Below are 25,492 nucleotides of genomic sequence, written 5' to 3'. Positions count from 1 at the left end.
GCTTGGTTTGCAATGTAATTGTATTTAACAATGAAAAAATACTCAAAAATTCGTATAAAAAAAATTGATAAAAATTGGAAGCAAAAACAAACATCTATTCCTCTATTAGCTTTTTTAAATGGTTGCTGATTAAAATGAGCGCAAAGTGTCATTTAATCCAAAGACCAAATTTTTTCAATTTTGGATGAATCAGAAAAGCCTAGATCAAAACTTTCCAACGATTACTGTAAAATTTCCTGGGAAGGACATTGCTGATCTAAGCCTGGTACTCAAAAATAAAGAAAGAGCTTATGAAATCAAATTATTGATATCAAAATATACGAAAGTTCCATCAGAATCGATTAAATTGCTACACAATGGACAGACTATTAAAAACATAACGAATATTTCTAATGAATATAATAACGCAATTTTCGAATGCTATTATGATGAAGATTTAGACTCAAAACGTGATTCAAACTCACAAAAACAGGTAGACTATGTAGATATTCCTGATTTTCTTATTACAGAAGATGCAATTGAATATATTGAGAATTTAAATTACCCAAGAAGCCAAGCCATTAATGCTCTGATTACTGCTAAAGGTGACTTACAACAGGCGATAAGTTTATTATCAGCAAAACCTATTCCTTCCAAAAATATTATTTCTAAGCAAGAAAGCAACACTGACGATTCGAAAATATCAAAATCAGACGCTAAAACAGCTGATGAAACTCCGAAATCTAAAGAAAATGAAAAATCAAATATAAATTACTCCGAACAAAACAAAATCAAAGAGAGTGCAAATACCACAAGTAATACGGAGAAAAATCAAGCACAAAACGAATCAAATGAAAGTGAAGATTCAGATGAACCAATTTTAATCGACACAAGTGACCAAAACTCAAACAACCCTCAAGATCTCGTAAATGAAATTGACCTTAAAGAGAAATTGGCCATTGGCGAAAAAATTTTGGAAAATATTCAAAAATTCAACGAAGAAAATTTAATTGAAAAAACAGTCACTGATATCAAAAATGAACCATTGATTCAAAAAGAGAACCAAATTTTGTTAAATTTACTAAATAAAATCGAATTACCCTTAAGATATCCTTTAATACATGCTGTTATAGGTTTCAGTGATCGTGACATTTATAACTTTGGCATTAAAGCCTTCAGTTCTGCTCCAGGAAAGTTTTTGAAAGGATTATACAGGATAACCAAGTACGAACTTGAAAATGTGAAAGAATATCCGAATCTATGTGAAATGAATGACAAATTGCGTGATTTCTACAAAGATATTCCCGATTCAAACTCAAAAATTTTATTATTGAACAGACAAGAATATAGTAATAGGAAACTACGAGAATATTCCGGACGTAAGTCTAACATGTATGATAGGCTTAAGAAAAAATGTTCGAAAATCTCTTTAAAAATCTTGCAATTAATAATGAAAATCAGAGATCTTAATTATGTCAAACCAACATATGATATTATGTCATTACATCTCGTATTTGCTAGGAATCCTCCAGATTTTCATTATATTCTCATAGATTTAGCTGATAATGAATTTCAACTTATTCTTAACTCAATGACCTTCTGTCCTCAAAGCTCAACGACGGAAGTTGCTGCTCAGCTTAGAAAATATTCTGGTTTAGCACCTTATTTAAGCCTAACAGCGTTCGAAAAAATACCAAAAAGTGACAACGAAAAATCTTCGAACATTGTTGCAATTCCTTTGCATGAATTTGTTCCAATTGATATTGTTAAGGCAATTAGAAGTACCAGCATGATTGCTTTGGACTATTTCAACATTTATCCGAGATTAATCTTGAAAAAGCCTGATATCCGTAATATCGTCAAAGAAATACGTCATTCTATGCAACCTCAAGCTGAAGAGCCCAAGAAACAAGAGAAAGTTCATCAAAAACCTGTTGAAAAAACAAAAATTTCTGAAAAATCCCAAGAAAATACGGAAAATCAAACTAAACCTGTTGAAGTTAGTCAAACCATTCCATTGCCAGAAGAATCATCCGTTCATAAAGAAGAAATTTCCTCAGAAAATAAAGAAAATCAAAACCAACCTCTTGAAAAGAATTTGTTTGAGATTGAGGAGGTGAATCAGATACCCCAAAACGTTGAAACTCATAACGAACACCGTGAAACTGAAATTAACCAAATTATTGAAAATATTGTTTCGACATCTCAAAAAATTTCCGGCAATTCTTTTGAAACAACCACTTTTCTTTCAGATGATGAGATCGATAGCCAGCATTCTGTTCCGATTTCTCATCCAATTATTGAAGAACCAAAAACTGTTCCTTATCAACTAATTCCGAAATCTGCTGATGACCATTTGAGTTTTGTCAAGGATTTACATATTTACAATTCAGTTTTGGCTGACATTCCTCCAACCAATCAAAATCCAGTAAAGGAAACTAATAAAACATATACAAGAGTGAGAGAATTAATCCTTTCAGATGAAATGATTCGTGATTTGCTTTCTAAATCAAGCAATAATCCAGGTTGGGCTGTTGCTAATTACTATAAGGCATTGTTCAAATGATTTAATGATTATTATCCTTATTATTGTTTTGTTTATAGAATAAATTATTTATTTACATATATAATGCATCTCTTAAACCGAAATTCAAAATTTATTTGAATAATTATTAAGAATATCAAAATGATTCTTATGTAATCATACTTTAATCAAAGATGACCAACTATTCAGGCTATGATTTCAAGAAAAGATGAAAATATTTTCATAACCAAAGTCCAAACAAGATTTAGAAATATAAGCTCAGATTTCCCTTTCTTCTATAAGAGATCAAGATGTTAAGAAAGTATTTTTCAGCCAGATGCAATTTTCTTATGAAAGCAAATTTGCATCTTGTTTCCGGTTATTTTCCATATGGTAAGTTAATCATAAAAATCTCTAATAATCAGGAGCATGCTGTTTTGAGACATATACAGCAAATTTGTAAAAAATATTGCGGATTCTTAATAAAATAGAATGGTTTGCTAATAAATATATTATTTATCGCGACCATTTGTAAAAATTTTATACTTGGCCATTATATGATAAGATCAGAATCCGAGGCGAAATAACTGATACTTTTTCTCAATAAACAAATCCTTTGAAATAATGAGTGGAGTTCCAAAATCCCAAAGACCTACTCTCAAAATCATTCTTGTTGGAAGTAGTGGTGTTGGCAAAACATGTTTAACATCAACCTATTTCCGCCAAAGTTTTGATTTTCAGACCCCTCCAACAGTTGCTCCAGCGTATAGCTGTGCCGATGTTAAAAAATCAGACGGTACACCTGTTTCCTTACAGATCTGGGATACCGCTGGTCAAGAGAGATACCATTCAGTCAGTAAATGCTTTTTCAGAGATTCAGACGTTGCTTTCATCTGTTTTGAAGCTGGAGAATCAGAGTCTACAAAGGAAGTACCAAATTGGATCAAGAGAGTTCGCGATGAAGTACCTTCCTGAATATTATTTTTCGTAATGACAAAATCTGACCTCCATACTCCACAAGAAATACAAGAATTTAAATCATCAGCTGAAGCTGAGTTCCAGGAATATAATGGAAAGGGAGTTTTCGTTACATCTGCTCTGGCCAAAGAAGGAGTCAACGAACTCTTCCAAGCAGCTGCAGAAATGTATAAATCCCGCAATGCTACATCTCAATCTACACCTAGACAGCTCGAAAAGAAGAAAGAAAAGGGATCTTGTTGTTAATTTTTGTAATTCTTTTATTGGCCTTTAGTTCTTGTGATATTAAAAGCTAATCTTAAGCGGTTGATTCGATTTTGTCATGCTTTTACTAACATTTTACATGATCTGCGAATTTCTTATCTAATTAAAGGCGAATTCATAGAGTTATTCACACAGATACTACAATTTCACGAAATTACATTGTTTGTGTACTGTTGGCTTGAATCTTAAGATTAATTAAAATATCATTTCATATTTATTTATATTTTTGCCATATTTATATGAAACTGTTTTCCTATTGTTTTAAAGGTAGGATAGAGTGTAATTGCCTATAGGGCAATAATTTTTTAATAAAACCTAAAGAATAGTCATCAAAAGTATCACGGAACCCGGGAATACAACTATATGGGTTCAAGCTACCATAATATTACACTGCCCTCTGGCATATATAAAGTTGAATTATGGGGAGCAAGCGGTAGAAACATATTTTATGAAAATAGAATATTTAGAGCAGCAGGCAAAGGTTCTTCATTAATTTCAGGTCATAAATGATGTATCGCAATGGATAAAAGAGGAAATCCCTTGGGAACTTCAATTCACCCCTCCCAAATCTATTTCATTGATATTAAGATGATCCCAGACGAATTATTTAGCTTCCTTATATTAAGGATTCATTAGCATTTACTTTAAAGATATGAAGATTTAATTTCATTTTTTCAGGAAAATGAAAGTTATACCATCAACCCTTTAATGGCTAATGACGTTTGTTGCATGATAATCATTTTATATTGAATCCAATATTTGATTAATCAAAGGTATGTTGGGACTTGGGATTACAGCTTCACAGGCTCTGAATACCATATTGTCACATTACAGCCTGGATTATATAAATTTGAACTATGGGGTGCAAGCGGTGGTAGTTTTATCGTAAATAATAAAGTAACTTCTGCAGGGGGCAAAGGTGGTTATACTTCTGGTAGGCTTAAAATTCGTTTTCCCACTGACTTTGCAATATTTATTGGAACAAGAGGTGCCAATACTATATATCCGGTAAGTGCTGTCGGAAAAGGCGGAAAAAATGGCGGCTGCGATGGTGCTTATGATGACCAAAATTACGACGCCAGTTCCCCTGGTTCAGGCGGATCAACCGATATTCGAGTGATTAAATATCAAGGTCAAAAGCCATCTGTGTATGATAGAATAATGGTTGCAGCTGGTGGTGGGGGTTCTGGAGGAGGGAGTGAATCAGGAGATGGAGGACATGCTGGAGGACTTAGTGGTTCGCCAGGTCTTCCATCCATTCATAACTCAATCCCAAGTCTTCCAGGAAATCAAACATTTGGCTGTAAACTATTTGAAGGAAGCCCAGGTCTTTCCTCAAATGAGCCTGGCGGAAGCGGTGGTAGTGGTTACTATGGAGGTTGCGGCGGAACGACCGATGATAGGATAAAACAAATTTGGGGTTCGTCGGGTGGTGCAGGAGGTTCTTCATTCATTTCAGGTCATGAAGGCTGTATTGCAATGGATGAAAGAGGAAATCCCTTGGGTACTTCAATTTACCCCTCCAAAATATATTTCACTGATACTGAGATGATATCAGGGAATGAAGCAATGCCCTCAATAACAAGCCCAGTTGATAAAGAAAATAATGGCCATGATGGAGATGGCTATGCTAGAATAACTTTCATTAGTTCATATTTCGGATGTACAACTATATGTTCTTATCCTATTTTTTATATTATGACTCTATCTATGTTTTCAATTTTAGTAGTATATATATGCGGGTTGTGTGACTTTTTTTGTAAACGTAAGAATTCATACAATATAGAACGATTTTGTATCATTTAAAATTAACATTAATTTTAAAATAATTTATTTTTTTTATTTTTACATAAATGACCCAACAAGTAAAACCAGATAAAATAGATAATAGAAAATTTTTCATCTTTGATATCTATTATTGCCCAAACGTGTATGGACTACATGTAGAACTTAAAATAAAGGAAAGGGATACATATGAAGAATATATAAAATTTTGTAGAAAAAACGATTATATACCGGAGTCAAAGAATATATTCTTGCAAAATATAAAACCTATTATAAAGGTCGGAAAGATTAAATTTCCGTGCATAGTAGAAATATACTTAGATGATGTATGTGACGAATTTCACAGACTAAATGAAAAAAAGACTTTATATAAAGATTTTGTTAAATTTCTTATTGAAAATTATTTGAAGCCTGAACATGTGATTCCAAAATATCACGGATGATATTTTAAAAAATATATTTCATCTGATAGAAATAATTATTTTCATGTCTTACATTTTTGAATAATTTATTTTTTGTAAACGTAAGAATTCATACAATATAGAACGATTTTGTATCATTTTTTTGTAAACATATGATGTAAAAAATAAAGATTGAGTTCAACATTGAACTTTAAGAAATTAATGATTATTTGAATTTATGAAATCAATAATTTGATTTATTCGCTCTTCAATAATTTCTATTCTTTTTGTTAAATCATCTATTTTCATTAATGAGGTGATTCTTGATTGAGGAATAGATTTCAAACTAACCACTCCTTTTATTTTTGAAATTTTGAATCCATCAACTTTAAACATTTTATTCAATTTACATGTTGTCAATTCTTCAAATAATTTTTTATTGTTAGCATAATAGTCATTAAATTCTTCAACAGATGAAAAAATTTTTATTTCAGTAATTGGTTTAACAACGTTTATTTTTTGTTGAACATTTTCACTTTCATTTATTTCTTCCTCCTCTGTTTCATTTATTTTTAAAATTGGTTTCATTTATCATTAAATAAAAATTAGAATATAAGTGATGAAATATATTTTTTAATTAATATTAAATCAGAAATGGCGGCAGGATTCTTTAAAAAATTATGGGAAGGAATTAAGAAAGCTGCGGGTTGGGTTCATCAAAAGATTATTAAACCCGTTGCAAACTTTTTGGCACCAGTAGCGAAAACGGCAGGAACTATCATAGGTGGAGTATTAGGTACTAAAGCAGGTAATCCGGCAATGGGAGCACAAGCAGGTAACGCAATTGGTGGAATAGCTGAAGGAATACTTAATAAAATAGGAGGTAGATAGTGGAAAAATAAATAAATATTATTTTTATCTTAGTATCGGTTGAAGTCTTTGATAAACTTTTTCTCCTTTATTTAATATTTCTCTTATTGGGGCGGCTTTTGGCGTTATTGATTCAGCAACGTCACTAATTGCTTCTTTATTCTTAAATATCCAATTTGCTCCTTTCTTCATTGTTTCCCAAACTTTATGCGCTCCTCTTTTTACTCTATCCCATAATTTTTTAAAGAATCCTGCAGCCATAGTTGATTATTTCATTAAAATTAAAAATTCATTTTCATCTTTTAATTTTGATTTTTTATTTAATAATAAATGACGACTAACTATTTGGTGCCAAACACCAAACCGATTAATGGAAATGTGTTTCATTCATTCGAAAAGATAAATGAAATATTCGCAAAGAATGACGGTAGAAGATATTATAGAGAACTTGAAAGTTCATGCTATGACTCTGATGCTCCATATTTTGATGATAAACAAACTCATTTAAGAATTACAAATCCAGCTCATGATGTGAACCAATTAGGTGACACATATATTAAACGCAAAGTTAAAGCAACTCTAGTTTCAAATAAAGCTTTCACATGTGATGCCGCTTTTAAATGTATGCGTTTATTCGTTGGTTACAAATCATCAAATCAAAGCTTTAAACAATTAGAAGTAGAAACCGAAAGAGGTGATGCCGGTTATCTTCAGATGGATTGCGCCCGTGAATCTTTCGCATTTGCAACATATAAACCAAAATCAGAAAGGAAAGTTAAAAAGTTTGTTCATTCGTTATATAATAATGTTCAAAAATATGATAACTCAGTATGTGGTAAATATATTGACCCTTCAGAAGTTTTCAAGAAAGCAAATGAAGAAGTTGATGTCACTTTTGATATGATTATTCCGGTAAATGATTTGTTAGCATTTCAGGCGTTCGATGATTATCCTAAATCATTTGGTGAAATCATTCTTAAATATTATGTTTTCAGGGATACTTTAGTATTTTGTCAGGTTGACCCGTTAAGAGTTGCTGATTTACAAAATTACGTTTATGAAAAGATAACTGATGAAAATTATGAAAAGATTATGAATCATGTTTATAAATATGATCGCAAATTCCAACAAATCGGACTTTCTACCAAATTAATTACAAGCTTAGCCGCTACATCTGCTGACGCAACAGTTGATAACGTTATTATTTCATGCACAAAGATGGAAGTTTTAGAGGATAAATGCATTACACCAGGATATGGTTTAATTGAAGAATCAGTTAAAGCAATACCACGTTTATTCAGTAAGGAAGATCCATTCATGATTCCAGCTCAACATATTGACGTTCGTTCACTAAATGGAGGTTGCATCACTCCTGAAGGTATTAGCTCAGATTTCTCATACGCTCTTCATAATGTTACAGATGTTGTGTTAACATTTCCGAAGAATGCAATGCAAAGAACGGTTTTAGAAAATCCAATGCTTCGAGGTCTTCAGGTCACTATAGATTCCAGAAACTTCCCCGATCAAGCGATGACCACAGTGGGTGACATATTCTTTACACGTATGCTTCAAGCTTCTGATTTAGATGGAGTGAATGAATGCACGGAAGAATACGAGGACTCATTAACTAGACCACTGAATGATGATAATGGCACGCCATTAGCTAGAACATGGAAAGACCAAACTTCATTCTTATGCACTATTCCAGTTCAACGTGATGGAGCGGGTATATTCTTTGATGGATTAGAAACTTTCAACTCACAAGTTACAGTACAAGTGAAAGCTTATCCAATCATTCAGGGTGAAAATGACACTTACTGTTCAAAGGTGACAAATCCTCCTCAGGTTTGGTTTACTAGGACTACATATTGGACATGGACACCGGATGAAGGTTTGAAATATCATCCAACAGGTACACCACCACAGTATAGAAGTTCATATGATGAAATATTGATGAATAGAAATGTTTAAAATTATAAATTTATTTTTGATTAAATGGATTTAAATTCATCCACCCCTTATGAAGAATTAGCGGGAGTATATAATACATACGTAGATGATATGATTAATGAAGCATTGAGTGATAATAGAAATGCTCTATCTAAGGAAAAATTAATGAAAATTCCATATTCTGAATGTTACTTAAATTCAATCACTGCAGCAATTAGTAAACAAAATAAAGGTAAAACATTAACGATATTAAAACAAATTATCATTATTGCTAACACTTCCCCCTATTCACATGTGTTAATTTATATCAACCGTTCAGGTTCACCTTCAGATGATACATTTGAATCTTTAAAGCATTTAATCAAAATTCCAATTATTTATTTATCACAAGAAGAAGCAGAAGATTATTTAAAAAACTTTTTAATGTATAAAGAATTATATAATACAATCAAGAAGCAAGGATTAGAGGATAAAATTATGATAAACAACGGGATGAATTATTTGAAACACTTTCTATTTCAAATTTTGATAAAGAATTTTTGCATTCACTAATTTTTCTAGATGATGCCGTGAAATCAAAACTAATAACAAATGAGAAATCATATTTTAATCAGTTATTAACTCAATGTCGACATATTCAATGTTCATTCTTTATGGCTGTTCAATACTTTAAAGCATTAAGCACAAACATTAAATCAAACCTGTCCACCCTTTTCATTTTCAGTGGTTTTAGTCGTCAACAGTTGAACGTTATGCTTTATCAAGTGAATTTACCAATGAGTATTAATGAACTTTACACACAATATCAACAATTAGGAGAACATGGAAAAATAATAGTTGATTTAAATAAAGGTTCCATTAAATTCGAATAACTTTTTTATAATTAATTTTTATTTTTTATTTATAATTAAACATGACAGAAATTGCAAATCTTCTACAGACTTCATTAAAACAAGGAACAAACAAAAAGGGTGCATATAATAGAACTATGAAAGTTCCTGATGGAATGAAAGAATTAGTCCACATTGTTGCTGGTCTTCAAAAAGATGTTAAACAAATGAGAAACGTTTTAACATTACCAGAAGCTCAAGCATATGCCAAACGTCATGGACCAAATTGGGAAGCACACGAAGCAGACATTACGGGTCCAAATGGAAAACCTGATGGTATAAATGAAGTTTTCGTTACTGATGGTCAAGGTAATATTAAAGTCATAAATGGGTATAAATTAACAATGACGGATTATCCTAAACGTAAAGCATATAATGAACATTATCCTATGAAATTTGATGAAAATGGAAAAGCTGTTAAACAATACATTGGAGAAGGTGAAAATGGTCCAATTAATTCATACCGTCATAATCCATATTCTTATTTCAATGAAGAATTAAACGCTATTGAAGAAGGACCAAACGGATTACCTCAATATGTTAATCAGTTTGATGGTCAATATGCAAATATTAGACCCGAAATTTCAGCTAAAAAATTCTTTAAAGTTGCTTTATTCGATCCAGTGTTCAATGAACAGAAAGAAGCAATGAAAGCAGAATTTAAACCAATTCAAGTGGCAAGAATTTCTTCATCTTCACTTTCAGAAGCGTTCAAGGAATTGATAAAGAAACCACTTTATTCTCAACAAGGTTATAACTTTGATTTAATTAAAGAAAGTGATAGACGTAAATTAGAAAAATCAGATGGTTTTAAGAATGCATGTAATGAAATGATTAAAGATATTGTAAATGATAAAATAAGACTGGGAGAAACTCAAATCATTATCAATAACATAATTGGTGCAGTTACAAAGAAAGTATAAGCAAACAAGGATGAACCTTGGGATATTACCGTAACAACTAAATAAAACTTTAAATATATTTTTCTTTTTTTTATTCAATTATAAATGAGAAGACGTTTCACAAATCAAAAGAACACTAACGCAAAAGCAGAGATTACGGTTGGTTATAACGTAAATGATGATAAATCACGAATTATTCAAAATGTTAAAGTTAATGTTAGCCCTGAATTAACAAGGTCAGCAACTCAACCAAATTTATTAACTCGTGACTTACCAAAGAATGAGGAGAATGAAGAAAACCATGAGAATGGAGACCCAATCATTTTATCTGAACCTGGTAAAGAACCCGTTGAAATCCCCACATATCCAACATACCCCCCACCTCTTTCATCAAACATCGAGAACCCAGGAATCTACGATTCCAGTCGCAATGCGCCATATAAAATAGACATTAATTCTGAATTAATGAAAATTTACCGTGATATAATAACTGATAATTATGATTCAATAATAAATTTAATTGATCAATCCGGTTTAATTATTTTACCTTATGAATCATTAATTCACATTATCGCCATTCTTTGTGATGTTCAAGATTCAGACGTTAAGATTCAATTTTTCATAGATGATGAGGTTTCATGCTGCGGAACAGTTGCAAAAATAAATCCTATAAAGGATATTAGCACAATTAAGATATCAAAGAATGGAACAACAACTGAACTACATTTAACTTATAATAACATATACAATAAAATAGTTGATGAATATAAAATATCACTTGAAAAATTCTTTGTTAAGGCTATTTAATATTCAAGCATTAACATTATCGAATAATAATCCTTTGAATCATAATCAATAATAATTGACCTTTCACCAGTTTCTATCGTTTGTTTTATTTCTTTTTGTTTCCCACTATCTGGATCAGTCATTGTAATTGTTTTTGTTATAGTATCAGCTTTATCTTTAACTTCAATCTTTTTTCCATCAGGATATTTAAACCAAAATTCCAAAAATTCGATATTGTCAATCTGTTCATATTTTAATCTATCAATTACATTTTTAATACCATCTGAAAATCTTATGAAATGGTCATTATATGGGTTTGATTGAACTAAATTTGAATGAAGTGAAATATAACCTGATGATGAATATGACATCGACTCATATTTTCTGAAAACACTAAAATTTATAACATGAATGAATTTCTTATTCGTTGAATTTATGAATTCTTGAGGTAATCTTATTCTAGTTTTATTTATCACTGGAAAATAACGCTTTACCATATTTTTAATTGTAATAACAATGTCAATTATCAATATTATTTCGAATAATAACTGTGAATTAAATTTAACAGTTAGTGGAATTTATAATGTTACTCTCGTTTCTGTGAGTGGTAAATTTAATCCCATTCTTTTAGACCCTTCAGATTATATATCATTTATTAAAGATGACCTTGAAAAAACGTATGATATGTATATAAATAATGTGATAGCGAAATGGGATATTAACACGATTTTAAGTTATTTAAATGAATCATTTATCATATGGTATGAAGAAAATTTTAAATCAAAACCCGATAAACTTTTTGAACTTGATGAAATAAATAACCTTATTAAATTTCCGCTGAAAATTAAATTTTGTACTCCTCATCTTCGTTCATTGTTGGGGATATTAAATTTTGAAAAAGATGTTGGGGATGTTTTGTATTCTGACACTGGTTCCAATTTCATTTTAATCAAATGTGATAAAGTTAATACCCCAATGAGATTTTCACATCAAACATTAGACCCTAACTCTTACCCATCAATACAAAACATTTTATCCATCAACTTAAACACATTTTCTTTATCATATCCGTTTCAATTATCCGGGAATTCATTTATTCTTCATTCAAAAGATTTATCAAATATTAAATTTAGAATAACTGACCTATTTGATTGTGATTTAGAATTCATGAATGAAATATTATGGCAATTTCAAATAGAAAAAATAGCTGATGAGATAACAGATTAAATATTTTTAAATCATAATAAATGATTAAACAACAGCAACCACAACAACTTAAGGCACAAAGCACCCAGGTCCCTCAGACCATTACATACGCCATATATGCATATAATTCAAAGACGGCAGAACAAACGCAAAGGTTGAAATATGGAGATTTGGAGATAGTATTGAAAAATGACCATTTCGAATTCGTTTGCAAAGGTGGTACAGTGATATCAAATATAAAAGAAATTTTATTTATGAATTCAAAAATTAAAGGAATAACGGATGATATAACATCAATTCCACCAGAAGAACAAAGATATTACGCATTAAATGCATTTCCTAAAGTTTTGAAGATTGGAAGATTTAATTTAAATGAGGAATTCATAAAAGGTTTCCTAAATGACATAATGAAGAAAGCAGATAAGGAATATGTGGCTAGTGAGTTAATGAAGAAAGCAGATAAGGAATATGTGGCTAGTGAGTTAATGAAGAAGGCAGATAAGGAATATGTCAACAGTGAGTTAGAGAAGAAAGCAGATAAGGGACTTATGGCTAGTGTGTTAGCGAAGAAGGCAGATAAGGAATATGTTAATGAAAAAGATAATGAAATTAAAGAAAGGGTTGAATGGTATCATGAATGGACATCAAAGATTTTAAAAACTAAAGCTGATACAGGATGGGTTTCAGGATGTTTAGACCTTAAAGCTGATACAGGATGGGTTTCAGGATGTTTAGACCTTAAAGCTGATAAGGAATATGTCAACAGTGTGTTAGCGAAGAAGGCAGATAAGGAATATGTGAATGAAATATACCAAAGTTTGATAGGAACAACTGAAAATATTGAAACTATTGTTGGTGACTTTTCTGTCTATGAAGAAAATAAATATTATAGATGGCAGTTTGTACACTCCTTAAAAAATGGTATACGGTATAAACTCATTCCGAAAAATAACAATGAAATGTATGTAAGCTATATAAAGAATGATGGTACACAAGTTAAAGTTCCATTAGACAACAACTGTTACTTGAACTTATATGGAGACGAACAAAAGAAATATTTAAGAGTTTATGAAATGACAGATATGACATTGTCTAACCTAGCTCCAGCACCATATTATTATGACTATGGAGATGACGAGAGAACACCACATGTAGATGAACAAAAGTTAACATTATATTTAGATTATTATAGATATAAAAGATATAATGCAATAGAAAAAACGAGAATAGTATATTATTATATAGATGACAAAAATAAATATTATAGTCAAGATTTTACCTACCCTGAAAACATAAGATTATATTATAAAAAATATTCCGACACAAACCAGAAGAAACCCGAAATAGTTACACTATATTTTAAGTTCAAAATAGACAATCCTATATTATCTCATATGTTTGATTTAATGAACCCAGTAGGTTCTATTTATACATCTATGGATGCGAGAGGTCCTCAAGCAATGTTTGGTGTTGGTGCATGGGAACAAATAGTCGACAGGTTTTTGTATTGTGCAAACTCTTCAAAGGAAATGGGTGGAAGTAAAACGATTACAGGTGAAAATTTACCTGCACACAGTCACTACATAGATTTAAGCACATCTCAAGCGGGTTGGCATAAGCATAGATATTGGGATTGGTCAGGAATGACAAAAGGTAAAGGATATGATGTTAAAGATGATGTTAAGTTTGCCATAAATTGTTACTGGAGTGACACTCAGGGAGAAGGAAACCATACACATTTCGTTTCAGGATATACACAAACAACGGGACAAAGTAAAGAATACATGCCACCATTTATGACAGTTTACGCATGGTATAGAGTTCAATGAACGCTCGTCGACATAAGATTTTATAAATTGCACATTTGACGTAAATTCATTTCCCTAGTTATTCAATTATTAATTATTTTTGAAGAACTGAAGGTGTCACTACGTCACTCGGTGTCACTCGGTTATTTAAATTCTCTGAAAAAATGAGACAACATGACATTTTGACAACATCACTGGAAATATGATGCAGTCAAAAAATAAAGTTAGTTTTAAAATTATTTTTATTTTTTTTATTTTGTATGTAAGAACAGAAATGTCAGTCGAAGCAAAAACATTCACTAACAAATATAATGGCGAAACATTCACAAAAGGCACTTATAACGATATTGAAGTCTTACGTAGAGACAAGGATGGTTACATTAATGCAACAAATATGTGTCAACAGTTTAGGAAAGACTTTAGAAAGCTGTTGGAAAATAAGTCCTGGGAAGAGTATTATAAGGCATTTTGTGAAGAATATAGCAACCGTCGGAATTCCGGCGGTTGCTTTTTATACAAAATTCATGCAGGAATTCCTGATGAAATCAAACAGGTTAGAGGAATGTATGCAGACCCAAGACTTATAAACTATATAGCAATGTGGGCTTCTCCAAAATATTGCATAGCAGTTGGAAAAATTATGGACTCCATAGACAAGAAAGTTCATGTGAAATTAAATGAAGAAGAACTCGAAGATACAGTAGAGAATGCTAAACCTTTGTTCGAAGAAGAAGTTGGAAAAATGTGCGAAAAACAATTAGAACATGAACGTGAGATATGTTATGGTTATAGAGATTCTTCATACGAACTAGACCAATGGGAACAAGAAGATTTAAAGAGAGAATTTAGAGAATATGAACTCGCTAAGATAGCATTAGAAACTGCAGAAAAGAAGTTAAAAGTTTGGGGTCGTTTTGTACAAAAATATTGTGAGTAAATGAACCATTTATTTTTATCATAAACGACCAAAAATATATTTTATCGTTAATGGTTTCAGGTCATTCAAAAATACTTTATTTTTGAAGAACTGAAGGTGTCACTACGTCACTCGGTGTCACTCGGTTATTTAAATTCTCTGAAAAAATGAGACAACATGACATTTTGACAACAGTCCCGGAAATATGATGCAGCCCAAAAATAAAGTTAGTTTTAAAATTATTTTTATTTTTTTTATTCCTATATAAATGACAGCAACAAACAACAACAGCAACTTTATCATTTCTGATGAACAAGTTATTGATTCATTAGCTGAGGAATTAGTTGTGGCAGAAACTAAAACCCTCAGCGAAAGAATTGGTGAAAACAAGATTGATTTACATAACTACCTCAAACATGATGGAGGAAGAGGAAGGAAAACTGGTACAGCTTTATTAGTAAATAAAATTTCAAATTTAACGATTATAGATGTTGATATCAATAAATCGTTCAATGATGAACTTAAAGAAACAGTTAGAAAAGACATTTTATCAAAACTTTCGGATAAAGATGTTATCGTTAAAACCGCTTCAGGAGGTCTTCACATTTATTGCAACACTAATTTCTTCTATGCAGTTTCGAACAGAATGATTAAATGTTATTCCTGCAATGATTATGATATTGACATAATGACTTCTATTGATGATTCAAAGCGTTCTTTAGTAGTTATGGCTGATTCAAGAGTTCGCAAGAATGCAACAGAACCAATCAATACATACTCATTCATTCGTGGAAGTTATGATTCAACATTAACCAGAACAGTAAACGATGTATTAAATGATTTGAATATTAAGGTAAGAGTTGAACAGAAGAATGAAGAAATAAAGACCATCGTCAATGAAAACAAAGATGTAAACATTGACGATAAACTTGCCCAGAGCATAGTTGATGGCATCTGTGATTTTGAAGTACATAATGATGGTGGAAACATGAATTTAGAAAAAGAAGTTACATTATTCACACTGTTTCAAGCAATTAATTCGTTACCTAATCATTTAATTAATGAAGCATACGACAACGTTTATAACTTCTGCAATTTAACAGAAAATGCAAAAAGTAATTTTGAAAATGCACGTAGTAGATATGCACATTTAATGACTTCTCCATTTGTTTTAGTGAAGATTCTAAAACTATATCAAAAGGAATATTATGATGAATATGTTTTACCTTTATTACGTAAGCCAAAAATAACATTTGATATCAAACTTGATGACTCGTTTTTGATAACAGATATTAGACGCAAGGCTGAAAATCATCAGTATAAAAACAGTTCTGAAGTAATTGAGGATTTATCACGTGTAATTCGTTTTGTAGATTGTGGAAATAAATATTTCATTCAGAAAGATTACAACATACACGACAAAATGAATCAAATATCATTTGTTCTTCAGTCAAACATGAAAGAGTCACTCAAAATGATTAAATTATTTAAAGAAGAAGGTAAAACAATAACAGCATGGGATGTACTACTAAATCAATTGTCTTCATTAACCGTTAAGGGTGTTTGCTTTAAATCTGATTCCCCAGATGTTTTCTCAACGTTTCAGGGTTATAAATACAACATTCTTGAAAAGCCTGATTACTCAAAAATTGAGATGTTTATGAATTTCATTAAAGAAGCCATTTGTGATAATAACGATGAAGTGTATAAATACCTTCTCGGCTGGATTGCATCAATGATTCAACATCCTGGAATCAAGAATGAAACAGCAATTATTTTGAAAGGACTTCAGGGAACAGGTAAAAACAGATTTACAGATATTATTTCTGAACTTCTCGCTGGTTATTCATGTAAAAACATTACTGAAATAAGTGAGCTAACGGGTAATTTCAATTCAGTAGTTGAGAATAAAATGTTTCTTGTACTTAATGAACTCAAGAATGTAGGTGAAGATAGACTCGCAAACTTCAACGCTTTGAAATCAATTATTACGGATAATGAGATTAGAATTAATGAAAAGAATCAACCCAGAAGAACAGCACAAAACGTTGCAAACTTCATTTTCGTAACTAATAACGTCTACCCTGTCAAAATTGAAGTTGGAGACAGAAGATATGTAGTTTTAAGGGTCAATGGTAAATTTAAGGGTCAATTTGATTACTTCAAGAATTTGATGAATTCATGCACAAAGGAATTTTATGATAATTTGCTGACGTATTTTATGCAATATGACCTTTCATCATTTAATGTACGAATCATACCGATGACTGAAGCCAAACAAGATTTAATTGAATTATCAACAAATCCTTTAGATGCATGGATAAATACACATTATGATGAATTGTGTGCAGGTATGATATGTAAAAATGCTTTATTCTGCAAACCATCAGACATGAAAGACAAGAATTTTCAAATGAGCATTAAAGATAAATGTGATAAGAAACAGAGAAGAATAGATGGTAAACAGACATGGTATTATGTTTTGAAAGAAGAAATGAAAGGATTATATAAACAGGTTGAACCAAACGATAATGAGGAATCATTTACTGACGATGAAATACCTGTAAATGAAGCTTTATAAAGTGTGATTTGAATTTATTTTTGCATTAATCCCCCTATGTTGTCAAAATGTCATGTTGTCTCATTTTTTCAGAGAATTTAAATAACCGAGTGACACCGAGTGACGTAGTGACACCTTCAGTTCTTCAAAAATAAAGTATTTTTGAATGACCTGAAACCATTAACGATAAAATATATTTTTGGGTCATTTACACTCATTACGATGAAGTCATGACAAATCATTTCCAGTGATGTTGTCAAAATGTCATGTTGTCTCATTTTTTCAGAGAATTTAAATAACCGAGTGACACCGAGTGACGTAGTGACACCTTCAGTTCTTCAAAAATAAAGTATTTTTGAATGACCTGAAACCATTAATGAAAACATTATTTTTGGGTCATTTACACTCATTACGATGAAGTCATGACAAATCATTTCCGGGACTGTTGTCAAAATGTCATGTTGTCACAAACTTTAGAACGGCATAATTTCAATTTTTATTTTTATCATAAATGAATACCCCACAAGCTCAAAATTTACCCCGAATCATAACAAGGGAGGAAATGATAAAAATGATGCGAGAACATGTTAAAAATAACAAACCACTAAAATTGAGAAAATGTGGTTATGCAGTAATGATGGAAAGAGAGATGTTGTCAAAGAGGAATCAAAATTAAATTTGGATTGAGTTTAAAAATTCATCTTTATTAAATTCATCTCTTCCAACCAATTTATTTATTCTATTAAATTCTTTTATTTTTGCTTCACTCAGTTTAAGGATTGAACGGTAAGTTTCTAATTTTTCGATTATTTCTTTCCTCTCTTTATCGTTTTCAACCCCACCGCATTGCGGCTTCTTTTTGTAATAGCATATTTTTGATTTAATTCTGTTTAGTTTCTTTTTATATTCATCGTCTGGACTCTTGGCTGCTTCGTTGTCACTCATTTCTTACGAAATAAAAAAATTAAATATTATTTAAATATAATGGAGTAATAAAATAAATCGGAATTTCTATTAATTTATTGTCAACTTCAACTAATGCATTGCCGTTAATATATCTAACAAATTCAGCTATTGTGTCAAATCTTCGTCTTCTTTTTGTCATTGATTTATCAGTTTTTCCATAATCGAGATGAATCAAAACTTTATCCCCTTGTTTAAAATTCATGAGCCCCGAATTAATTTGTTCATGTTTAACATCATTCAACCTTTCCATTTGCTTTCTAATATATTCCCATTCTTTTGAAATATCATTTTTCATTTCCACCGGTTTCATGTTTATAGTTCTATGCCATGTATTATTGTAATAATATACTAACTGTTGTATGATGGAGTCATGATTTCCATCCCAGTATATCTGACCGTTAACCCCTAACGCAACTCTAAGAGTTCTCATTACTGCATCAACTATTTTATTATGAAACGTATATGGAGAGGATGAAAAGTAAAAATTAATTTGTGGGAAATAATGAGTCATAGCTGCCTGAAATCCTTTATCACCATCACCCTTGATATTATCTACTCTTTCATGATCTAGTAAGTATTGAATAGCTCTTCTTGTTTCCTGTTCTGTTTTCCCTTTCACCGGAATGCAATATAAATATCTTGTGTTAATGTTAATGGCAAATAAATAAGTAACGTTTCCTTTTGAATATTCTAAATGATCGATTTCGTATGAATATGGATATGGTGCAAATGAGGGGCGACTAAATTTTTCCTTTAATGGTTGAATTTTTGGGTCAGTTGGTTTATTTAATATCTTGAAATCCCTTTTAAAATCTTTTTGCTTCTTTAATGTTTGAAATGGATATAATAAAGTGAATGATGAAGTATTAACTGAAGGAGGAGGTACTACTGTTGGAGGTTTTGGTTTAATTTTATCTGCTTTGATTTTGAATGATGAAGTTTTGGATTTCATTCCTTCTTTCATTAATTCTGGATGTATTTTATTCATTTGTTTTAAATATGCTGTATATAAAGGTTTGATATACTTTCCTGCTTCGAGTTTATGTTGAAGGATGAATTCCAAAAGTTGATCTTCATTCAAAAGTCGGGCTGAATATGGTTTAACTAATGAATCATAAATTAAAGCTCGTGCATCATTTATGGTCTGAATGACCTGGGCGTTTTGTTCCTTTGGCTTTTGTTCCTTTGGCTTTTGTGGCTCAGGATTATATAAATTATATAATTCATCAATATCTTTTTCTGTTAATACTTTATTTTTGAAATCTTTCAATTGTTTAAGTTGTGATTTAGTTTTTCCCTTTTTATATTCATTATTTTCAATTTTGTCTTTAATTTTAGAAATTATTCTTTCATGATATTTCAAAACTTCATTTTTATAATACGGATAATAATAATCCATATCATCACTCATTATAGTGTTATCATATCCTTGGAGATATTCTTTTAATTCATAATAACTAAGAAAATTTTGATCACGTATTAAAGCATCAATCAATCTTTTTAAATCTATTTCATCCATTGGAATTTTAAAATTACCAGCATCATCATCATCCAATAAAATTTTAAAATCATCCATTTATATAAAAATAAAATAAATGTTTTAAGGGCGCCCGCCTCTTTGATTCCTTTTGTCTGTTCTGTGGCATTTTATTAAAAATAAAATTTCAAATTGTATTAAATAAATGGCATACAACATCCATTTTCACAACATACAGCCTTAGTGTGTGCTCCTGTTAATGCAGTCTTACCGATTGTTAAGCGGGTCATAGACCCGTTTTTAAGTTGTAAATTAATATTCTGACCATCAAATATCACTTTATCATTTATTATATCCAAATAATTTTTAAGTGTTAATTGTTTATTTTGTCGTAAACTAACTCCTTTCATTTTTTGTGCAATCTTTTTAAAATCACTTCCATCAATTGAACCGTTGAATGATGTATAACACTTGGGGCATAAAGCAACCATGTTATCACCTTGTTTCTCAATTGCTAAACCCAATAACTTCTTCTCATGTGCTTTTTCTTCAGCTTTATTCTTTAATTTAGGTTTAAATTTCTCATCAAAACAAAAGAAATCAAATGGTGTGAATTTGTAAATGTTTTTATCATAAAATTGTTTATCAGTAACAATTGCTTGAAATGCTTGAGTGTTAGGAAGATTTGGGTCGCCAGCGATTGCCCAATAAGATGAATCAGTATCACCTTCAATGAAATGAAAACGATTAACATCCATACATTTATACATAAAATCATAAATGAAAACCAAATACCAGTATTTAGCATTATCTAAAGTGAAGAATGCCTCTTGTAAACATGTATCACATCTATAAAATCTATCTTTAAGCATCACTTGATATGTATCTTCACCTATTTCTCTTATGTTTTTAAACTTATTTGACATACATGCAACGCGTGCCTTCTGTGCATTCATTATTTTAGTCTTTGCGTAATTTTGTGTATTCATTGCATCGTAACCATATGATCCATTAAGCGAAATCTTACAAAATAAACTTTTTCCTTTATTTCCTTCTAATTCAGCCTTTTGTCTTTCGTTCATAAATTTGTTCGCAAATTCATTAAAACAAGTGTTTTTAGTAAATGTTAAAATTGATTGAATGTCATCGATGATAAAATGAAATTTGTCTATTAGATACCAAAGATAATAAGAAGAAAATGGTTGATATTGGTTGTGTGTTGATGCTAACTGAGTTAATTTTCTCTGTTTCTGGTCAACTGGTAGATTGTTTGATTTCATGTAATTATACATAAAACTGCCAATTGTTTTTTCATCTGTGATAATATCTAAGTTTCTTATTATCGGTAAAAAGTTTATGTAATCATTAATGTATTTTTCATCAATGTGACCCTTTACTTCAGCCACGAATAAAGTATTTTTCTTTCTAATAATTCCCAGTGCTTTTGCTTTCTTTGTTGCTGTATCACAAATGATAACACCTTTCAATCTTCCCGGCATATACATTTTATGGTCAGTATATTGAATGAAATCATGAGGATTAGATGAAAATGATGAAGGATATAATGAATTAAAATCAACACCAACGAAATGAGTCATAATGTTGGTGGTGTCCTCATTTGATACAGTTTTAGTTTCTGGATTATATGAAAGTTTATTAATGTGTGTGATTCCTTTAAGATTTACTCTATGTTGAACATTTGATAGACCACCAGTAATTCCATTACGGAGAATGTGATAAGCTTCAACTGAATCTAAAGTCATTGGTAAATTATTTTTTAATGCATAATTTCTTAAATTGATTCTTAAACGTTGAACATCTTCATCTTTATTTGATTTTACGACATTGCAATAACAACACATTAACTGACAATTTTCTTTGGTATGTGGTTTTTCATTATCGATTCTATCCAATGTTGGTTTATTTACATATGTAAACGCTTTACCACACATTTTGCATTTAGATGAAAGGATTAAATCGTGATAGTATTGATAGTCATCCGTTGAAACATTATTTTTAGTATCTCTTTCTGCTTTTTCATCTTGTTTCTTATATGATTCAATTTTATATTTCCAATACTTTTTCGTTAATTCAAAACTTGATTCTATCTCTTCCTCAGGATATGTTTCGTTAGGATTGAAGTTCTTATATGCTAACGCGTAACGAATCATTGATGCATTCGATGATAAAGAAAGATTATGAAGCATGTCAATTTTATAAACAAATGTTTCTTCGATAATTTTATCAATTGGGTCAATCATAATTTCAACGTCTTTATTGCAATAATGAATAAAATATTCTAATCTATTCTCAAAATTTTTAGCATCATTGAGATATATTTGATAATCTGAATCGGATATAGTTTCTTGAGTTAATGCTGAATAAAATGAATCTTGAGTGAATGGTTCCACTTTATATAATTCTTCTTCGTAATTCTCCCATGTGATGAATTGATAAGGGAAAAAGGATTTAACACGTGATTTATTGTTTCCGAAATCTTGAGTGAATTGGTCTAATGTTCCACCCGCTATATAATTTCTGATGTCAATAAATCTTAATTCATATGGACAGTTTGTTTTCTTTACTATGACTTGCTTAAATTGAGAAGAAGAACCCAGCATTGATTTTATCTTCCATTTTGCAGTATTTAAATCACGAAGAATTAAATTTAAATCAAACTTTCCCGAATTAAAACCAATGATATTCACTTTATTGAATTCCTCATCTAAAAGCTCTTTCATTGCTTCCTTCTGTTTTTCATTTAATGTATGAGACAAAGTCCCCACCGTTTGCGGCTTCAATAATTCTTCATATTGTTCAATATTTGATTTAGCAACTAATGAACAGGTTGAAAATAAAAATTCAATCCAATCAGAGATGAACGAATCACTTGATGTTAAGCAAAAATTCCTCGTAAATGTTTTTTCACGGTCTACGACCTCGCCGCTTTGCGGCTTTATTTTGACAGTTGATGATACCATGAATGGTTTTAAGTAAGCGTTCAAAGTTGCACATTCAGAAAGTTGAAGTTCTTCTTTAGTCTCTAATGTTTCGAAGTCAAAAGTAATATAATATCTTGTTGGTTTATAATATTCCTGCAAATTATGTGCTAATAGCCATTGATATATCTTCTGTTTCGTGATATGTGGTGCATATGGTTGTTGTGTGTTTTGCAATTGAACGTCTTGAATTAATCTTCCATTATTTTCTTTACATTTCTCACAATGTTTTAAAAATCTTCTTTGGTTTTTCCTTTCTGGATCATCACGGATAGAATATACTTCTTCTTTGCAAAAGGGGCAAACTTTATATCCTGTGAGTGCTTCAACGTCTGTAATTCTGTCAGCGTGAAGTTTTCCACATGGACTCTGTGTTAATAAAATATTTATTGTTTCAAATTCTGGATCTATCATTATTGATTCCACTAATGGAAAGTCTACCTTGTTAATGTCTACGTCTTCTGGTTGAGGGTCACAATAATAAAAATCAATATTAACGTTTAACATTCTTGCTAACCTCTCACTTTCTGATGAAATGTCAAATCCTTCATATGCATCTATGGCTTCATTTAAATAACTTCTACGAGTTTTAGGATTAACACCATCAGGAATGTTATAGAAGCGTTTAAATAACCTTCTACCTTCGGCTCTTATTTGATTATCATTCATTTTAGCTGTTCCATTTTTGTTCATTTATGTAAGAATAAAAATTAAAAAAAAATAAAAATAAAGTCCGAGACTCAGAGAGTCCAGGGCTAAAGTCCATAAAATGAATTAAGAACACATAAATTTTTATCATCTGCGACGTGACGAATACATTTTAATTTACTCAAGAATGCGTACCCTGATACATTAAATCTAATTCCTGTCTTATTTAATTTCACAACTTTGAAAAGGAATGTATGAATAGCTATAAAATGATGAGATGATGTTTTATGGGTTGCTTCCATTTTTTCTGAAATAAATGAATAAATATAATGTTTATAAGTTTTCATATCTTTTATGTTCTTAATAACGAATGGTATAGACCTTTCAACTTCGTCTTCCTTCGGTGCTGTTCTTTCATATGAAACATTATTGGTATCTTCAATAATGAAACCACAATCGCATAAAATTTTATATGTACCAATTGTTTCTTTTGATATTTTATCTAACAAATCAAAAACTTTATCAACACCTGTACATTTATTTAAATAATAATTTGTGTAAATATCATGGTCTTCTTTCTTAATCGTATTTGTTGCATATGTTACATTTTTCAGTGCTTTTTTGAATTTTTCAGAATCAAGAGGAGGTGAAAGTAATATACATGGATAATCTCCATCGTCAATAAACTGAAGCTTATGTTTATGAATAAATTTTGTGCCTTCTTCTGAAAGTGTTTCGTCAATATCACCATCTAATAAATTTTGTGTTGATTCCAAAAAGTAATTTTTATATCTTTCCTCATGTGATTTTTGAACTTCTGATTCTGAAGCTGGGATATTCATTAAACCCTCTACTTCATTCTCAGCATTTCTCAATTCCTTAATTCTTTCATCTATTTCATTTCTTAATTGTTCCAATTTCTCAATCTCATCGTTATAATATTCATCTTGTTTAATTTTTTCTTCAAAATATTCAGGAGGTGTTTCAAGGCTCTCTGAGCCCAGGTCCTCTGGACCATAAAGAGGAATATTCTCCTGTTTTTCAACTTTTTTGGGATATAAATATCTCATTATAGCCTTTTTAGTAATTGGTCCGTTATATTTAAATTCATTCAACAATCTGGAAAACTCTTTCACATTCTGCATATATGTTGGATAAGAACCGTCTCCAAAATTTTCTAAAATATTTTCTAATTCTGAATTAGTGAACTTTAAAGATTTCAATGAATTAGTTGTTATACTCATTTATTATAAAATAAAAAATAAAAAAATAAATTTAACTTAGTTTTAATTTTACGTAAGAAGTCAATTTTTTATTCATGAAAATAATTATTTCTATCAGATGAAATATATTTTTTAAAATATCATCCGTGATATTTTGGAATCACATGTTCAGGCTTCAAATAATTTTCAATAAGAAATTTAACAAAATCTTTATATAAAGTCTTTTTTTCATTTAGTCTGTGAAATTCGTCACATACATCATCTAAGTATATTTCTACTATGCACGGAAATTTAATCTTTCCGACCTTTATAATAGGTTTTATATTTTGCAAGAATATATTCTTTGACTCCGGTATATAA

The 25,492-nt window shown here is 30.5% G+C and overlaps 14 protein-coding genes and 1 pseudogene across 15 annotated transcripts, besides 1 other annotated feature; 11 read left to right on the top strand and 4 right to left on the bottom strand.

The window, feature by feature from the left end:
* Positions 1-184: 184 nt before the first annotated feature.
* TVAGG3_0756180 (UBA-like family) lies at positions 185-2,545 on the top strand (the record flags this gene model as incomplete). Its single annotated transcript, XM_001307388.1, has 1 exon — positions 185-2,545. One exon carries the CDS (start codon positions 185-187, stop codon positions 2,543-2,545), a length of 2,361 nt encoding a protein of 786 aa, XP_001307389.1.
* Positions 2,546-3,127: 582 nt separating this feature from the next.
* TVAGG3_0756170 (GTPase protein) lies at positions 3,128-3,479 on the top strand (the record flags this gene model as incomplete). Its single annotated transcript, XM_001307389.2, has 1 exon — positions 3,128-3,478. One exon carries the CDS (start codon positions 3,128-3,130, stop codon positions 3,476-3,478), a length of 351 nt encoding a protein of 116 aa, XP_001307390.1.
* Positions 3,480-3,493: 14 nt separating this feature from the next.
* Positions 3,494-3,727, top strand: TVAGG3_0756160 (GTPase protein; the record flags this gene model as incomplete). The annotated part of the gene is made up of 1 exon (XM_001307390.1): positions 3,494-3,727. The coding sequence occupies one exon, from the start codon at positions 3,494-3,496 to the stop codon at positions 3,725-3,727; it is 234 nt and encodes a 77-aa protein (XP_001307391.1).
* Positions 3,728-4,600: 873 nt separating this feature from the next.
* TVAGG3_0756150 (glycine-rich protein family) lies at positions 4,601-5,617 on the top strand (the record flags this gene model as incomplete). The annotated part of the gene is made up of 1 exon (XM_001307391.1): positions 4,907-5,551. One exon carries the CDS (start codon positions 4,907-4,909, stop codon positions 5,549-5,551), a length of 645 nt encoding a protein of 214 aa, XP_001307392.1.
* A 968-nt stretch (positions 5,618-6,585) lies between these two features.
* TVAGG3_0756140 (N-acetylmuramoyl-l-alanine amidase family) lies at positions 6,586-6,822 on the top strand (the record flags this gene model as incomplete). Its single annotated transcript, XM_001307392.1, has 1 exon — positions 6,586-6,822. One exon carries the CDS (start codon positions 6,586-6,588, stop codon positions 6,820-6,822), a length of 237 nt encoding a protein of 78 aa, XP_001307393.1.
* Positions 6,823-8,196: 1,374 nt separating this feature from the next.
* Positions 8,197-25,492: part of a mobile genetic element that runs on past the window's edge.
* On the top strand, positions 8,797-9,623 carry TVAGG3_0756130 (annotated as a pseudogene). Its single transcript has one exon. A coding segment is annotated over exon 1 (827 nt).
* On the top strand, positions 9,665-10,564 carry TVAGG3_0756120 (uncharacterized protein; the record flags this gene model as incomplete). Its single annotated transcript, XM_051245437.1, has 1 exon — positions 9,665-10,564. One exon carries the CDS (start codon positions 9,665-9,667, stop codon positions 10,562-10,564), a length of 900 nt encoding a protein of 299 aa, XP_051092024.1.
* TVAGG3_0756110 (uncharacterized protein) lies at positions 10,649-11,350 on the top strand (the record flags this gene model as incomplete). Its single annotated transcript, XM_001279796.2, has 1 exon — positions 10,649-11,350. The coding sequence occupies one exon, from the start codon at positions 10,649-10,651 to the stop codon at positions 11,348-11,350; it is 702 nt and encodes a 233-aa protein (XP_001279797.2).
* Positions 12,577-13,636, top strand: TVAGG3_0756100 (uncharacterized protein; the record flags this gene model as incomplete). The annotated part of the gene is made up of 1 exon (XM_051245436.1): positions 12,577-13,636. A coding segment is annotated over one exon (1,060 nt), but the record flags the coding sequence as incomplete, so codon positions are not given.
* On the top strand, positions 14,618-15,280 carry TVAGG3_0756090 (uncharacterized protein; the record flags this gene model as incomplete). The annotated part of the gene is made up of 1 exon (XM_051245435.1): positions 14,618-15,280. One exon carries the CDS (start codon positions 14,618-14,620, stop codon positions 15,278-15,280), a length of 663 nt encoding a protein of 220 aa, XP_051092022.1.
* Positions 15,528-17,840, top strand: TVAGG3_0756080 (uncharacterized protein; the record flags this gene model as incomplete). The annotated part of the gene is made up of 1 exon (XM_051245434.1): positions 15,528-17,840. One exon carries the CDS (start codon positions 15,528-15,530, stop codon positions 17,838-17,840), a length of 2,313 nt encoding a protein of 770 aa, XP_051092021.1.
* TVAGG3_0756070 (uncharacterized protein) lies at positions 18,492-18,764 on the bottom strand (the record flags this gene model as incomplete). Its single annotated transcript, XM_001307395.1, has 1 exon — positions 18,492-18,764. The coding sequence occupies one exon, from the start codon at positions 18,762-18,764 to the stop codon at positions 18,492-18,494; it is 273 nt and encodes a 90-aa protein (XP_001307396.1).
* On the bottom strand, positions 18,784-20,361 carry TVAGG3_0756060 (integrase core domain containing protein family; the record flags this gene model as incomplete). Its single annotated transcript, XM_051245433.1, has 1 exon — positions 18,784-20,361. One exon carries the CDS (start codon positions 20,359-20,361, stop codon positions 18,784-18,786), a length of 1,578 nt encoding a protein of 525 aa, XP_051092020.1.
* On the bottom strand, positions 20,460-21,020 carry TVAGG3_0756050 (uncharacterized protein; the record flags this gene model as incomplete). The annotated part of the gene is made up of 1 exon (XM_051245432.1): positions 20,460-21,020. One exon carries the CDS (start codon positions 21,018-21,020, stop codon positions 20,460-20,462), a length of 561 nt encoding a protein of 186 aa, XP_051092019.1.
* On the bottom strand, positions 24,654-25,153 carry TVAGG3_0756040 (uncharacterized protein; the record flags this gene model as incomplete). Its single annotated transcript, XM_051245431.1, has 1 exon — positions 24,654-25,153. A coding segment is annotated over one exon (500 nt), but the record flags the coding sequence as incomplete, so codon positions are not given.

This window comes from Trichomonas vaginalis, chromosome III (assembly GCF_026262505.1).
Source record: "Trichomonas vaginalis G3 chromosome III, whole genome shotgun sequence".
Taxonomy (NCBI): Eukaryota; Parabasalia; order Trichomonadida; family Trichomonadidae; genus Trichomonas; species Trichomonas vaginalis.
Note: the sequence above shows the minus strand (reverse complement) of the source record. Positions and strands in the feature narration are given on the sequence as shown.